The following is a 17,331-nucleotide window of genomic DNA, read 5'->3' on the forward strand; positions in this document are numbered from 1 at the left end:
AATGATTTGTGGGCAACAACATTTCTGAAATAGACTTGTCTGCCCAGTCCCAACTTGAACCCAATGGAACGTATTTGAGATGAGTTATAATTTCGCTCCAGATCTCAGCGTCCGACATTACTACCTTCTCCGGTTTCTGCTCTCGAGGAAGGATGGGCTGCCATTGCTCCACTTACATTCAGACACCTCACCGAGATTGTTTCCAGCAGAGTTAACTCTGTTATAAAGGCGAAGGGTGGACACACTCTATATTAATGTCCACTGGCCTTGCCGCAGTGGTAACACTGGTTCCCGTCAGACCATCGGAGTTAGGCGCTGTCGGGCTGGGCTAGCACTTGGATGGGTGTCCATTCGGTCTGCCGAGCGCTGTTGGCAAGCGGGGAGTGCACTCAGCTCTTGTGACGCAAACTGAGGAGCTGTCTGATTGAGAAGTAGCGGCTTCGGTCTCGTAAACTGACATACGGCCGGGAGAGAGGGGTGCTGACCACATGCTCCTCCACATCCGCATACAGTGACGCCTGTGGGCTTAGGATGACATGGCGGCCGATCGGTGCCGTTGGGCCTTAGTGGCCTGTTCGGCCGGAGTTTAGTTTCTAAGTTTTTAATAGGTATTTGGATACTTCTTATCAGATAATGAAGTTGCGTTTTTATGGATCCATGGCCGGCGCACCTACCCGAGTCCAGGAAGCAGCGCGTTAGCGCTCTCGGTTACCCTGGCGGGTCTGTATGCGGCGACAAAACGGAAGGAAAATTAGTGTTTGACATCCCATCGACAACTAGGTCATTGGAGATAGCCCAGAGACAAGATCGCAAACACGTGTGACACCATGTAGTCATTTCAGACGACCCGGGCCCTGCTTACAGCATCGTGATGACCGTACAAGCGTGTGTAAGCTCCAAGGAGAACCAACGTTGCCGTACTGCATTCGAGAGATAGTCCAACAAGCACAGTACCTAGCGTATGGAGTAGGGTGCGAGTGGGTGTACAATATGTTCACCTCTGGTTCGCTTAGCCGGTAAATTAGAGAATAGATTTTACCTTTCTCACTTGTGAAAGTAGGTGCTATGCTCTGTCTCCGTCACATTGTGTTTCAACAATATAATGCAAGGTTACACGTTGCCCATTGCCTACCTCAGATACAGAGAGTGTTCGACTGTTGCTTTGACCACAACGTTTTCCAGTTCTCTCACCCAGTAAAAACATGCGGTCATGGGTTAGCACCACTCACCAGCCACTATGACTGATAATCATAAAGATTAAGCGGCATGCGATGACGTACCCGCATCTTAAATCCAAACTCAATTCGATTCGACGCCCAGCTGGGTCAGGACTATTGTCGTTGCCAGAGGCCGCAGACCTGCGTACTAAATTTCACACCTTGTATATCTATGAATCACCTGCAAATTTAAACATGCCTTCTTCCTACCACACTGTTTACACACAGTAATTAAATGTCATATTTTATTATCCTTCCTGGTATTGCAGTTGTAATGGCCAGCAGTATACAAAGCTACGAGCAACGTTCATAATTTCTTGTTTCTTGTTTTTTCTCTCATAAAAACGTTAAACTTGGCATTGTCATTGTACCCATCTATTTACTGATCTGCCTAGACGTCGCAGATCTCTCAGTCTAATTTGGATATTTGATATCAGTTTTCGTTCACAGGCTGTATAGATGCATAACATTACACGAGCACCAGCTTAATGACGTGGCAGCCAAAGGAGTCTGATAATTACTGGATATCGGCGGTGGTGGTCAGTGATTAGCGGAGAGGTGAGTCTCTCACGTTTCGGGCCGCTATCATGTGTGGATACCGGATGCCTCCCACCGCTATTGGGGGTAACTGAAGACCACGCGGTATCAAGACTGGATTATCCAACCTACAGCCCAGCCTCCCAGTCAACCTTCCGGTGAAAGTTTAGTCTTCCAAGACGATAATGAAGGAGAACTCTGTAAACACCTATGGATTATACGTACAGAATCGCCTTCGGTTTCTACTGCCGCAAGCCCGACTGAGGGTGCTTGGGACCAACTGAACCTTGACCTGTGTTATCGCTCACCCTCATGAGAGATGCCGTCGCATCATATTTGAGCCCATAACTCGTGGTCCTTTTGCTACCATCACTGCTTCTCAGTCCCGTGCTCGACGGTTAGATTTCCAGCCCGGCCGGAGATTTCTCCGCTCGGAGTCTGGATGTCTGTGCTGTCCCAATCATTTAATCTCGTCTTCATTGGCACGCAAGTCTCCAAAGTAGCGTCAAATGGAAAGATTTCAAGCAGGTGGCTAAACAACCACAGAAGGGGTCTCCTGGACAAAAATGCCACATGATCATTCCATTTCAGCAGTGTCTCGACCAACTTGTAAAGGGAACGAGTAAAAGGTCCAAGCGGCTGTAACGCAAGGGGTGGAGCAGCATGGTATTGTTATCCAGCAGAAGATTTTGTTTCCTCAGATGTAGAAAGGTGCGACTACAGAGTTACCGAAAGCCACGACAGGACAGTCCAATCCATTATAGAATATGCACATACTCCCTAGGAGAACACACTTATTTAGGGAACACTGAAAAAGTAGCTTCGCTGGATCATTTTACATGTTTCTGTTAGTCGGTAGATCCTATTCTGAACGCTTTGGACCGCTGAAGCCTCAATGCTTTAAATTGATTCACGAGAGGTTTCCCCGTTTCAGCTCTTCCACCAACATGATACAGTTTTTTAAAGAAATGACTTCTCCAGGCCCACATAAGCTAAGCAATGTCTATAACAGATATCTCCATACTGGAAGTAAATTCCGTCTTTAATATCACCCTGCTACTATAACTATGTATAATTCTTTTTTTTTTTTTTCAAATCAAGCAGATGAAGTATTTGAATGAACTCTGGATGCTATCATGGCTGTTTGCGCCTGCCAAGCTGGCTACGACAAATGACACACTGTACGACTGAAATATGCCCCCCAAGAGAGAGTAGGTGACTGTTGTCATCACTGCTCGCTGCTTTACAACTCAGACAAAAATCAAGCTCTCGAAATGATGTGTACAGTTTGTTGATAACCCATAATTGTCTTTCACATAATGACATTAGAATAATTACTGTTTTCTGAAATTTTATTTGGATTATTTCTTATGTGTCAATATATATACGAAACGAAATGTATTTTATGTGCGTGATAAAACACAGCATACAGGATATTTTCAATTTAAGTTGCACGCTAATTTTTTATCAAGAGTTGGATTTCGACTGTTTTCATATCTTACAAACGACGTCTTTTTAATAAGAAAAAAGGTAATTAACCCATGAAAATAAATCAATATGGGAAAAGGATTAAAACTGCAGTTACGCTGGTTGGTGTGACACAACGTCGTTAGTTTGCCAACCACGTCGCATCCGTCTGTAACTCGCCTTATAAAAGGAGCGACGTGGAACTCTGTTTACGGCATAGCACTCCTATTTCGAAAGATCTATGGTGATTTAGTTTTGTAATGGGTTTGTTAGCTATATGGTGCTACAGACGAATGATGAAGATTAGATGCGTAGAACACATAACTAATGAGGAGGTATTGAATAGAATTGGAGAGGAGAGAAATTTGTGGCACAGCTTGACTAGAAGAAGGGATCGGTTGGTAGGGCATATTCTGAGGCATCAAGGGATGACCAATTTAGTATTGGAGGGCAGCGTGGAGGGTAAAAATCGTAGAGGGAGACCAAGAGATGAATACACTAAGCATATTCAGAAGGATGTAAGTTGCAGTAGGTACTGTGAGATGAAGAAGCTTGCACAGGATAGAGTAGAATGGAGAGCTGCGTCAAACCAGTTCAAAATGGTTCAAATGGCTCTGAGCACCATGGGACTTAACTTCTGAGGTCATCAGTCCGCTAGAACTTAGAACTACTTAAACCTAACTAAGCTAAGGACATCACACACACCCATGCCCGAGGAACGATTCGAACCTGCGACTGTAGCGGTCGCAGACTGTAGCGCCTAGAACCGCTCGGCCACCCCGGGCGGCGTCAAACTAGTCTCTGGACTGAAGACCACAACAACAACAGCTATTTTGAGGCAAATGCTGTGATACTTCCGAAAACATACCCAAGACTTAAATAGGAACTGAATACTGTTCTATTGATTCCTGATTCTATTGCGTAGCATAGATTATTATATTACGCGAATCAGCAAGAGCAAGTCTCAACGGGACAAACAATATTTTAATGTTCCTACAGTGTGATTAGACGAACGTGAACAGAGAAAAGGTATTGACTGCGAACTGAACCTCAAATAGGGTAACAGTGCAGAAAGTGCCAGTTCTTTTTTATATGACACGCAATTCCAACGTAAGAGATCATGAGATAAAAATACAGAAATTCGCTAGGTGTATAAAAATAGTGATGAAATAGTTTAAACCGGTTGGACGTAATGGAGAGAAAGATAGCAGGCTTGGAACACTCGATGAAGACAGTTTCTGGAACGTGATAAAACATTAGTTACTTTTCGGTGTGTACGCTCTATTACATAAGAATACTTGTTCATTTAGGAAAAGTTCAAGAATGATAATAGATAAAATATTCAATTTGAATCCGCTATTCAGTGAAAGATATTAGTGATGGTGTTTTCACGGTGCTGACCTAAATACCACTGGCCCTCTAAGATTTTTTTTATGCAGACAGTGCTCTGCTAAATGTTTAATACTTATTGGAGAAATTAATAATTAGTCCAAAAAATTGTTTGAAGTCAAATCTATTTTCTGTTTTTATTCCCGTGACTAACATCCGATATCTGTTTCTGAAAAGTTTATTTACCGCATAGTAAACTTTGATCTGTGTGTATTTATATCTTTATTCGTTTACATATATTGAAACTGAGGCAGAAGTGACAAACTACGTCGGACTTTACGTAAATGTTTGTAAAAGACATCTGAAAGTTACGGTCTCACTAGCTGGTGCGCCGGATCAGTGGCGATTTTGCAGTGAACCAATGAGACAACCGACCTACCGATCTTCAAGAGACGGAAAACGCTCTTAAGTAGTAACGGAAGTCCGCCATTCGTAGGCAAAGAGTTGTCTGACATTACGGGGATTCTTTTATCGTTCAGATAACTCGTCTAGAATACCCACTAACATGTGAAGAACACGTGTACAAGGAGTTACAACTAATTTTACAGATTTGACACTGTACGTTTACCCTAAATTCGCCGGGAAGTTAGCCTCCATTAGCTCGTATTTACCGAAAATCTTTTTCGTTGGGAAGAACTCAGGACACTATTATTTGCAAAAAGAAGAAAGAGATAATTCATAAAATTATAGACTAATATCGCCAGTGTCCATTTGTTGCAACCATCTTGGAGCATTTCTTACACTACTGGCCATTAAAATTGCTACACCACGAAATGACGTGCTACAGACGCGAAATTTAACCGACAGGAAGTAGATGCTGTCATATCCAAATGATTAGGTTTTCAGAGCATTCACACAATGTTGGCGCCGCTGGCGACACCTACAACGTGCGGACATGAGGAAAGTTTCCAACCGATTTCGCATACACAAACAGCAGTTAACCGGCGTTGCCTGGGGAAACGTTGTTGTGATGCCTTGTGAAAGGGGGATAAATGCGTACAATCACGTTTCCGACTTTGATAAAGGTCGGGTTGTAGCCTATCGCGATTGCGTTTCATCGTATCGCGACGTTGCTGCTGCCGTTGGCCGAGATCCAATGACTGTTAGCAGTATATGGAATAGGTGTGTTTAGGAGGGTAATACGGAACGCCGTGCCGGATTCCAACGGCCTCGTATCACTAGCAGTCGAGATGACAGGCATCCTATTCGTATGGATGTCACGGATCGTGCAGGCACGTCTCCGTCCCAGAGTCAACAGATGGGGACGTTTGCAAGACAACAACCATCTGCACGAAGAGTTCGACGACGTTTGCAGCAGCACGGACTATCAACTCGGAGACCACGACTGCGGTTACCCTTGATGCTGCATCACAGACAGGAGCGCCTGCGATGGTGTACTCAACGACGAACCTGGGTGCAAGAATAGCAAAACGTCATTTTTTCGGATAAATCGAGGTTCTGTTTACATCATCATAATGGTCGCATCCGTGTTTGACGACACTGTGGTCAACAAACATTGGAAGCGCGTATTCGTCATCGCCATACTGGCGCATCACACGGCGTAATGGTAGGGGTGCCATTGGTTACACGTCTCGGTCACCTCTTGTTCGCATTGACGGCACTTTGAACAGTGGACGTTACATTTTAGATGTGTTACGTCTCGTGGCTCTACCCTTCATTCGATCCCGGAGAAAACTTACATTTCAGCAGGATAATGCACGACCGCATGTTGGAGGTTCTGTACGGGCCTTTCTGGATACAGAAAATGTTCGACTGCTGCCGTGTCCAGCACATTCTCCAGATCTCTCATCAACTGAAAACGTCTGGTCAATGATGGCCGAGCAACTGGCTCGTCACTATACGCTAGTCACTACTCTTGATGAACTGTGGTATCGTGTTGATGCTGCATGGGCAGCTGTGCCTGTACACGCCATCCAAGCTGTGTTTGAGTCAATGCCCAGGCGTATTAAGGCCGTTATTACGGCCAGAGGTGGTTGTTCTGGGTACTGATTTCTCAGGATCTATGCACCCAAATTGCGTGAAAATGTAATAACATGTCAGTTCTAGTATAATATATTTGTCCAATGAATACCCATTTATCATCTGCATTTCTTCTTGGTGTAGCAATTTTAATGGCCAGTAGTGTAGATGAAGAACATTGTAGCAAACAAGCTCGGGGAACTTAAATGTGAATAGTCGGAAGGAAGACAATCTTGTTCTCGCTAGACCTGCTGGCTAAATTTAGAGAGAGCCTGTGAAGAGTTTAGTTACTACCATCATGTATCTCGTTAGGAAACTTGAGAGCAGGATAAAAGAGAGTAGTACTAGTGCAGAATCATGCACTCAGTCATTTCCCTCTCGCTGAATATGTGCGCGACAAGGGAGATAATCTGTAATATCGATACAAAGCAGCCTTGGTCACGCACCTCACAAGGCTTCCAGACGATGTATGTAGACGCAGAACCTAGAGTACAGAGTACCGTGCTGTTGAATCTACGCACCACACACGCACAAGCACACACACACACACACACACACACACACACACACACACACACAGTGGGCGAGAGCAGAGCAGGTGTGAGGCGGTGGGACTGACCTTCCTGCGGATGATCTGGGCGCGCACGTGCGCCTCGACGATGTGGGACTTGCGCATGTCGCCGACGCGGAACATGAGGCAGTGGTAGCCGTCTCGCTGGCAGATGACGGCGTGCCGGCTGAAGAGCAGCGTCTGCGTCCGCTTCTTGGGCCGCGACAGCTTGGCGAACACGATGCCCACCTGCGAGCAAGGCACGACGTGCTGAGTCACCTGTAGCACTGGGCACTCGCATGTCTGCTTAATTACTGTCAACCTACACCCTGACAAAAGACACTAGTTGGTTCACGAATGCCGCCTAACAGTCTGCAAGGGGAGCATATACCCAGCGGATCGGCTCTTTTCCCCAACGTTCGTGCTATTGTACAGTGAGCTGGGAAAGTCACTGTGCACTGGATTGTATTAAAGCTCGATTTTCTGCACTACATCACAATTTGTTACATTTAAGTATGACATACAATAGTACGATAGATGAGCGAAATCTCTGTTTGGTAAATGCTTCCCTCGTGAGTGATGTCAGTAGATGTATCCGTACTCGTACAGGGTGGATAACATTAAACGTATTGGAAAAATATTTTTCATGTTTCGTGCCAACGCAGTTCAAGCAACAAAGAGATCATTAGAACAATATCCGAAACGAGTCCGAACCCAAGACTTATTTGCTCAACTCACATACAGGTTGCAGAAAAGGCCAACAAAATCGGAATGCTGGTTAGATGTGCGAGTGGTAAAATTACAAAACAGTACGTCACACTATGAAACTGTATCTGTTTTATATTTTCAACTAGCTATACACAGACACACGCTTTGCTGTTACCCCGTCCGCTTAAATTCAAAATAAAGCAAAGAGAAAGCATGTGTTTCAAATGTGTATGGGAATTACATATAGCTCCTAATCTCCTTATCTCTCCTGTCTCTGTACATCTCCTTCTTCCAATCTTTTCGTCCATCTCCACCTCCTTCCCCCTCTCTATGTCCATCTCCTCCTCCCTCCCCCTCTCTCTGTCCATCTCCTCCTCCCCCTCTCTTCGTCCATCTCCTCCTCCTGCCCCCTCTCTCTGTCCATCACCTCCTGCCCCTCTCTCTGCCCCTCTTCCCCTCGCCCCTTTCTGTCAACCTCCTCCTGCCCCCTCTGTCTCCCACTCTCTCAGTCCATCGCCCCCCTCTTCCCTTTCTCCGACCATCTTCTCCTCCCTCCTCTCTCTCTCTCTCCATTTCCCCCTGCCCTTCTCTCTGTTCATCTTCTGCTCCCGTTTTTTATGTCCATTTCATCCCGCCACTCAGTCCATTTCCCACTCCTCATCTCTCTCCCACCTTCAGCGTTTTTTATGGTTATCTCAAATTCAGATTCTGTAGTAGTGTCCTAAATATAAACAAATAAGTCATGAATACAACTTTCGTGTTTGCTAATAAAGGTTCGTTATTGTATATTTTATAACGTTTCCCTAGTATTAAATTTATATAAATTTGTGTATTACACATATTTAAAAATACGCGAATAAAAACACGGGAGCGTACCAGTGGACAGTTATATCAAAATTTCAAAGCAATCGAGTTGAACGTTATGTCAAAATTTCAAAACAATCGGGCAACAACTTTCGGAGATACATAATTTTGAACAAACGAACAGATACGTTTTTATGTATACAGTATAGATGCTAATACGTTGTCAACAATGTCTATGTTTCCTTTGTTTACGGTGAGGATTTATTTTAATACCGTGGTAGTAACTTCACAGCAGCTTCAAACGATTTTATAAATTTTGCAAATTAAACGCGCTGGCAATGTCATGGATGTTGCATCGTATATAATCAAAGATACTTGTACCATCTAGGTGGTACACAGGATCTGTGGTGTAGGAAGAGAACAAGAGTGTGTCGGAAGTTAGCAGTGCAGCTGCGAGAAAGAGTGCGCGAATGAGAGTGTATTGTACAACACAGCGCAATGTTACTTAATGAAGGGGTTTCAGCAGGGCTACTAAAGGAAGGGTATTACGGGGCTAAAACACGTTTATAAATTATCCGCAACTGGAAGGTGAGCCACAGTCAATGAAATTGTTGAAGCCGAACTAATACGTCGCACAGGCAGCTGCACCTCAGGTAAGACTGTAACATTTCTAACAACCAGTACTGGAAGAGACTTTTCAGTATCGTAGAGTTTTGTTTGGACAACACATTGCCACAGTAAAAATTAATCCTAATCCCATTTATTTACCCAGGCCATCATTAACACAAGAAGAGTCCGTACTCCATATCCTATTTTTCTAACAACCGAATAACGTATTGTGATAAAGAGAAATACTTGAATATAAAAAGGACAAAGGTGCCAGAAAGTAAAGCCAAATATTTTCTCTTACATTTAAAGAGCAATTCTTGTTTATTAAATAAAGTCATAAATAACATTATTATGTAAACCTGGTACTGGAACTACATTTGAAAATTCATTGAGTACTGAAATTATCTATTCTGGCAAACGATAGCTCATTTTACTCTCTTATTCAGATGTAACTGTGCAATTTTATGTGTTTAGTAATTTCATGTATCGATCGCTTGGCTATCGTATTTCAGCATTGTCTTAATATGTTACTGATAATTGCCATTTCATTTATATTTAATTATTTTGTTTTTGGTATTGAATTTTGATCATCTGGAAGAAGTAGTTACACTCAGTGACAGGTTACTCTACATAAATATTATCTTATGCGTAAGACAAATTTCAGTCGGTTTTGATTTCAAGTAATTCTAAAGTGTGCATTATAATGGTGAGCAACCAACTGAATTTTATGATAACTTGCAAATTCAAGTAAACTCCCATAACCATTGTCGCTTACGCACATTATCATTAACTATTATGTAAGTTCATATTCAATCTAACTCAACCAGTATAAAAACTATTGTCCACTTTAGCACTGGCGAACGTATTATTTCAATCAATAATTTAATTTTTACTAAACTGAAGTTTCGCGGTTAGTAACAACTTCGAACGATTCATCAAAATTAGTTTTTATAACGACGCATGTTTGCTCCCGATCGTTATTAGAGCAATATAGTCACAGGTCATTCTAACGATTAGTTGTACGCTTTCCTACATCGTTTTGGTTTATTTGATTCTGAAGCGATATCTTTTCTGATAATCAAGCACACCCTTAAGGGGACCACACCCTGCCTATGTAACCCATGTTAATTTAGGCAAGTATTTGACCTCTTTTTGGAAACACTATTTGATGCAGGACCTAATATTTTTACTGTATGTTACATGATGCTAATAGAGTGAACTGTACTAAAATCTACTTAATCAATTTTATACTTTTTATGAAATACTTTTTTAAATTTATTAACAAAAAATATTACGTTTTTTCTCCAAAAAATATTTTTTTGTTAACTTAATAATGGGGGAATATTAATGGATGTAGTACCAGAGGTGGATTTTTATGTTATGCAGAGTCTGAAAATTTCATTCATTTACCTATGGTAGTTTCTGATATAACGGGGCATATGTAATGAAAATTTTAGTTTGCGGGAAATTGACTTTAAAGAAAAAACTTTTGAAATTTGTTACTTACAGTTAATTAAAACTGTCCTGCTGCGTATGATGGCCCTTCTTTGTGCTCTAGCAGGTCTTCCAGCTTATTTGTCACCTTCCTGGGTGTTTGTCTTGCTTTCTTGGCAATATTAGATCCAGACCTGACTGCATCGGCTATCCTCATTTTATCGCAGTGTTGGAGCCCAGTGATCATATTTTCACCAGAATTAATTCCCAGCTTTTTCAGTACCTAGCACTTTCCAATATTACCACAGTTGAATGTAATAACAGCATCATGAACTCCTAGTTTCATTGTATGCATGCCTACGAATACAGTTTTAGGAAGACGGTTCCAAATTATGTTGTTGAAACATTCATTTGGGTTCTGTGTCTGCCCATGCAGACAACTCCTTAGAAGGTCAGGATGAGCCAAATCTCTGAAAATAGGTTTAATTGCTGTAATAACAGCAGCAGGAAGAGAATGCTGGTAAGAATAAGATTCTCCAGTTGCCTGAGCCCTATCGTATTTGCACCACGAATTTTCTTCTTATGGACACAATTCATGACATGGCTTATCATCAGTAGAGGACTTATGGAAGAATATGGCCCAAACATCTCTCTTCATTGCCTACAGATTTTCTTTATTTCTCCTAATTGGCTGCCCATAGTATACCTGCAAGTTTTCTATTTCAATTTTAGTTAACTGAACCTGTCCGGTCAACAATTTTCCATCTTCTAATTTTTTCCTCTGATATCAACAGTTAGTTTTCTCAGCCTTGTTCCCAAACGTTTTTGAACATGGCCTACAATTCTATTTTGCTAATAATGGCATCTCCATAATGCTTAGAGTTCACCACATTCTTGTACGCCTTACTGTCACCATCGCCCAAATATTTGGTGTATCGTACACATCTTGTTTCTACAGAGCAATGAAATATTTGTTGTACTCTACGAACTTCCGTACCACCGCTTGTTCCTCTAAAAGTAGCCACACGGTTGTGTTCTTTATCTTAATTAACTTAACAACATTTGCAATATTTATACATTATCTCCTAATCTAACACTTCACCAGTGTCTACACCTGTGGCAGTCACTACTCCATTCAGAGAAGTATGTCCTTTTTCTGCCAACTTCCATCACATCCAACTGCAATATCCGAACATCCATCATTTTCTTCCACTGCTTCCCTAGCAACGAGTTTCATGCTTTCCTCACTGACCTCACATACAGCTTTCTCTAATATTGCAGTCAGTTTTTTTAAATTTATTTGGTGGTTGATGTAAGTTCATCACTGAACAAAATGTCCTACCTGCAGCCACGCCCTTGCCAATGGATCGTAAGGGAAAAAACTAATCTAGTATTGGTTTCATAAGGGCCACTTGCATCTGATTTTGAAGAACTCATAAATGAAATCACAGCTGAGCATTTAGTGTAAATTAAATTCAAAGCAATTGCTAGGCCTTTTCTCCCACTGGCACTCTCACAAATTTTCACACTCTGTGACTCACCACACTGTCTACATTGCACAAATTTAGAAATTACATCTGATAATATTCTCAAATTTATAATAATGTTACTGCACCCCTTATCACTTACAGTAAATTCGTTATAACTCTCTTGAAATGGTGAGAGCTTCTTTAATGATGCACTTGTTGAAGGATTACAATTAGAAACATCATTGCCAGGCGACTCAGCCTCTTGTACAGAAATATTTCTAAACTTGTTTCCTCTAAATTGTTGTTTGTTGAAAATGTCTTTACGTTTCGTCATCTTCAATAACCACAACAAAACACACGTAGACAAGCCTTGCAAACGTAAGTATAAAAACTGCTCGCAATCACACTTGAACAAAACTAACAGCGTGTTTGAAAGTGTGTTGTTTACAAACAGTAGAAAAAAAAGAATACCGACCGTTGCATTCCAAGGATAGCCAACACACTTGGGAGTAAAATAAAACCCTAACGTGAATGTAGGGGATATAAAGGCGTGGCACATAAACATACGTGGTAGGAAAATGCTCTTTAAATGTTCGAAAAATCCTTTTCAGAGTTTCTTAAATAAAACCTTAATCCACCAAAATATGATGAAAACTAAAAATCGATTTTTTTTCGACCTGAACCACAGTGTGGTCCCCTTAAAACGTAGTCGATTGCCGAAGGGTGTGGGACAGTTACTGTACGATGTTCGTGTCAAGACATAATCAACATAAACAGGCTTCTTTACAGCAACAGATTCCCAGTTGCGCCCAAGTTAAAGCTTCCAGAGCAATCTATGCGTGTCCCATTCTGGTTCCTGCATATTGTGGTACCGTTAGTGTTTCGGCTTTTTGGATGACGCGTGGTTCAGTCTGTACTAGTAGGTAAACTCACAGAACAGGCACCATTATGCATAACAAACTGTTCGACAGAACGTTAATACCCATTGCGTAGTGTTTAGACGGGTGTTTGTTTCAGAATTGCCGTGGCAGTTTTACTTTATCTTCTTGTCATTGCGCCTGTGCCTGCGTCAATATCACAGGCACATATTGACAAAAATGTGAAGCACCATGAAAGATACACTCCTGGAAATGGAAAAAAGAACACATTGACACCGGTGTGTCAGACCCACCATACTTGCTCCGGACACTGCGAGAGGGCTGTACAAGCAATGATCACACGCACGGCACAGCGGACACACCAGGAACCGCGGTGTTGGCCGTCGAATGGCGCTAGCTGCGCAGCATTTGTGCACCGCCGCCGTCAGTGTCAGCCAGTTTGCCGTGGCATACGGAGCTCCATCGCAGTCTTTAACACTGGCAGCATGCCGCGACAGCGTGGACGTGAACCGCATGTGCAGTTGACGGACTTTGAGCGAGGGCGTATAGTGGGCATGCGGGAGGCCGGGTGGACGTACCGCCGAATTGCTCAACACGTGGGGCGTGAGGTCTCCACAGTACATCGATGTTGTCGCCAGTGGTCGGCGGAAGGTGCACGTGCCCGTCGACCTGGGGCCGGACGGCAGCGACGCACGGATGCACGCCAAGACCGTAGGATCCTACGCAGTGCCCTAGGGGACCGCACCGCCACTTCCCAGCAAATTAGGGACACTGTTGCTCCTGGGGTATCGGCGAGGACCATTCGCAACCGTCTCCATGAAGCTGGCCTACGGTCCCGCACACCGTTAGGCCGTCTTCCGCTCACGCCCCAACATCGTGCAGCCCGCCTCCAGTGGTGTCGCGACAGGCGTGAATGGAGGGACGAATGGAGACGTGTCGTCTTCAGCGATGAGAGTCGCTTCTGCCTTGGTGCCAATTATGGTCGTATGCGTGTTTGGCGCCGTGCAGGTGAGCGCCACAATCTGGACTGCATACGACCGAGGCACACAGGGCCAACATCCGGCATCATGGTGTGGGGAGCGATCTCCTACACTGGCCGTACACCTTTGGTGATCGTCGAGGGGACACTGAATAGTGCACGGTACATCCAAACCGTCATCGAACCCATCGTTCTACCATTCCTAGACCGGCAAGGGAACTTGCTGTTCCAACAGGACAATGCACGTCCGCATGTATCCCGTGCCACCCAACGTGCTCTAGAAGGTGTAAGTCAACTATCCTGGCCAGCAAGATCTCCGGATCTGTCCCCCATTGAGCATGTTTGGGACTGGATGAAGCGACGTCTCACGCGGTCTGCACGTCCAGCACGAACGCTGGTCCAACTGAGGCGCCAGGTGGAAATGGCATGGCAAGCCGTTCCACAGGACTACATCCAGCATCTCTACGATCGTCTCCATGGGAGAATAGCAGCCTGCATTGCTGCGAAAGGTGGATATTCATTGTACTAGTGCCGACATTGTGCATGCTCTGTTGCCTGTGTCTATGTGCCTGTGGTTCTGTCAGTGTGATCATGTGATGTATCTGACCCCAGGAATGTGTCAATAAAGTTTCCCCTTCCTGGGACAATGAATTCACGGTGTTCTTATTTCAATTTCCAGGAGTGTAGTAGGAAACGAAACGAAACTTTACGAGTTGAGACGGTAAGTGATTACAAAGAGGCGGCCGCTGTGGCCGAGCAGTTCTAGGCGCTTCATTTCAGAACCGCGCGACTGCTACGGTCGCAGGTTCCAACCTGCCTCGGGCATGGATGTGTGTGATGTTCTTAGGTTAGTTAGGTTTAAGTAGTTCTACGTTCGAGGGGACTGATGACCTCAGATGTTAAGTCGCATAGTGCTCAGAGCCAATTGAACCATCGCAATAAAGTGCCAGTCGGAAAAATACAATTCAGTGGTTACAGAAAAGATGAGAAAAATTGTACAATGTACGAATGCCTTTTAAAGTGAACAACGCTCACGTTTGGCATATTTAAATCGCAACCTATAATGCGTCAAGAGCTAGATGTCACAAGGACTGCCTTTTCATTCAGGTCACGATAACTGTTCGGCTGTAGGAATTCGTTTTAATTACAGTACGTATTAGTCAGATTCATTATTACAATCTCAGATGTTAAGTCCCATAGTGCTCAGAGCCATTTGAACCATTTTTTGATTACAAAGACGAGTCGAATTTACAAAGAACTTTGCAGAATGGGCCTACTTGTCGCTGGTCTAGACGCATGCACTGATTCGGTTGAGAAGGGTATCACGAAACCTCTTTATCCTCTCCTGACACAAACTAGCCCACAACTGTTGAAACAGGTACTTGATATGCTGGATACTGACACTGGGAAAGAGTTGACATCCAGCCGGTCCTATATAATTTCTTTCAGGGACATAACGGTTGTCTTGGTGGCCACAGGAGTTACCAGCCTCATGCAGACAGTTCTTAGACATGTGCCACGCGTGAAGGAGCATTGCCCTGCTGAAAAATTGGACCAATAAACTGTCGTGTTAGATGTAGTATACGAGGAAGCAGGCTGTCCGTGATGAACCTTGACGTGAAGTGGTGCCTGATGGCTCTTCAGACTAGGCATCTCCAAAACCTTGGAAGAGCGAGGCCTCAGTGTAGGTCGCCACCATACTCGCTGATGATGGTCATCCGAGTTTGTGCAAAAGCAAGATTCGTCGCTGAAGACAATGCGACGTCATTCATCAGCAGTCCCTATTTCCTGGTCAAGGCAAGACTCCAGGTGCAGTCCACGCACGAGACGTTAATTCCCCAGTCTCCGACCAATGCTGCGGGATTACACAGTATATTTCAGGGAGCCCTTAGCTGTTCTCGGGTGGCCGACGCAGCTGTGAAGGAGTTACGATCTGCTTGGTGGTTGTCGTCCCTTGTGGTAGTCAAACGTAGTCGACCGGAACCTTCACGACGAGTATGCTGGTCATCACATTCCCATGCAGTCCCATAGAGTCAGTGTTACACCTTAATGCTCCAGAAATGTTGATATTGTGCGATCCGACCAGTCAACCAAATGGAGGTCCACACTGAGGCCCATTTCAAAATCTATCATCTACATATATCTTCCGCTAGCCACCAAGCGGTGTGTGGCGGAGGGCACAATTCGCTCCCAAGTCATATTTCCCCCCCCCCCCTTCTCCCCTCACCCCTCCCCACTCTGTTCCAGTCGCGGATCGCGCGAGGGTAAAACAACTGTCTGAACGCCTCAGTACGAGTTGTTGATAACAATGTCTCACACGAGTACGAGATATCTCAGCGTCTTTCACATTGATCACTCAGCATATGACACTGTTCACGCCCGTTACATACCTTTCCAGTGCTGTTAACAACACTAAACATAAACAACAGTTACCCACTCTCGTGAACATTATACTTGTTAGAGAGAATAGTAACTCTAATCATTCAAATATCCACAGATGGCGATGAAGCGATATTGATGTCTGATTGTGTCTTCTGGATGTTTCACTTTCTTTGTCAGGCGTGTATTTCCTACCAGGATGAGACGATCACTGGCGTCCTAATAGGTCTGTGACATTAGGTATGCTACTCGTCCACAGAAGGACAACGGAAAAAAATGTAGTCACATTACACCGTTATGAAAAGTAATACATACATAATTTAGTGTGCTGTGAATAGCACAAAAGCTAAAGGAAATAGCCATCGTACAAGTTTAATGTTAATACTTCACAAAGCACTTTCAGATTTTTTTTGGGTAGTTTATTTGTATGTAAAATCCATCCGAATTTCTTGTTGACTGAATTTTCTAAAGATTGTTTCACAGAATTTTGTCTAAGGATAGAAGCTGCTAATCTGTAGCTGTTCTGTCAGATGTTTCTATCTTTGTCTATGCAGCAAATGACTTTTCTGCAATTGGCGCAGTTAGAATTAGTACTGCCAACCACACGCTTAAGCAGACAGTATCTAAATTTCTACTTCATGAAACCAAAGTTTATCGCAGAGTGTATGCATTTTTACAAAGAATAAAGTATGACGAGTTCTTTCTATGAGCGGACAAAATCAAAGAAACAGTTTTCAATTTTCGCCAGACTCTTGAGGTGCAGGAACAGATCTTATTATATGAGAGAACCCAAGAAAGACATTAACTACTAATAATCTAAAAACAGAAATCCCCTCCGTTAATGAAAGTCCGTAGCCAAATAGTACTGTCTTCTATGTGGTTTCCTCTGATTGATTGATGTGTCAGTGAATTTCAAGGTGAATTCAAGGAT

The 17,331-nt window shown here is 43.5% G+C and overlaps 1 protein-coding gene across 6 annotated transcripts in view; it reads right to left on the minus strand.

Annotated features, from left to right (window-relative positions):
• Positions 1-17,331, minus strand: part of LOC126335539 (inward rectifier potassium channel 4-like) — a 1,139,778-nt gene that overhangs the window by 348,494 nt on the left and 773,953 nt on the right. For all 6 annotated transcript variants that reach the window (XM_049998924.1, XM_049998921.1, XM_049998925.1 and 3 more), the window contains one exon: positions 7,210-7,389. In XM_049998924.1, the coding sequence (XP_049854881.1) occupies positions 7,210-7,389 (180 nt within the window). The remainder of the gene's footprint in view (positions 1-7,209; positions 7,390-17,331) is intronic.

The sequence above is a fragment of the Schistocerca gregaria genome, chromosome 2 (assembly GCF_023897955.1).
Source record: "Schistocerca gregaria isolate iqSchGreg1 chromosome 2, iqSchGreg1.2, whole genome shotgun sequence".
Lineage (NCBI taxonomy): Eukaryota > Metazoa > Arthropoda > Insecta > Orthoptera > Acrididae > Schistocerca > Schistocerca gregaria.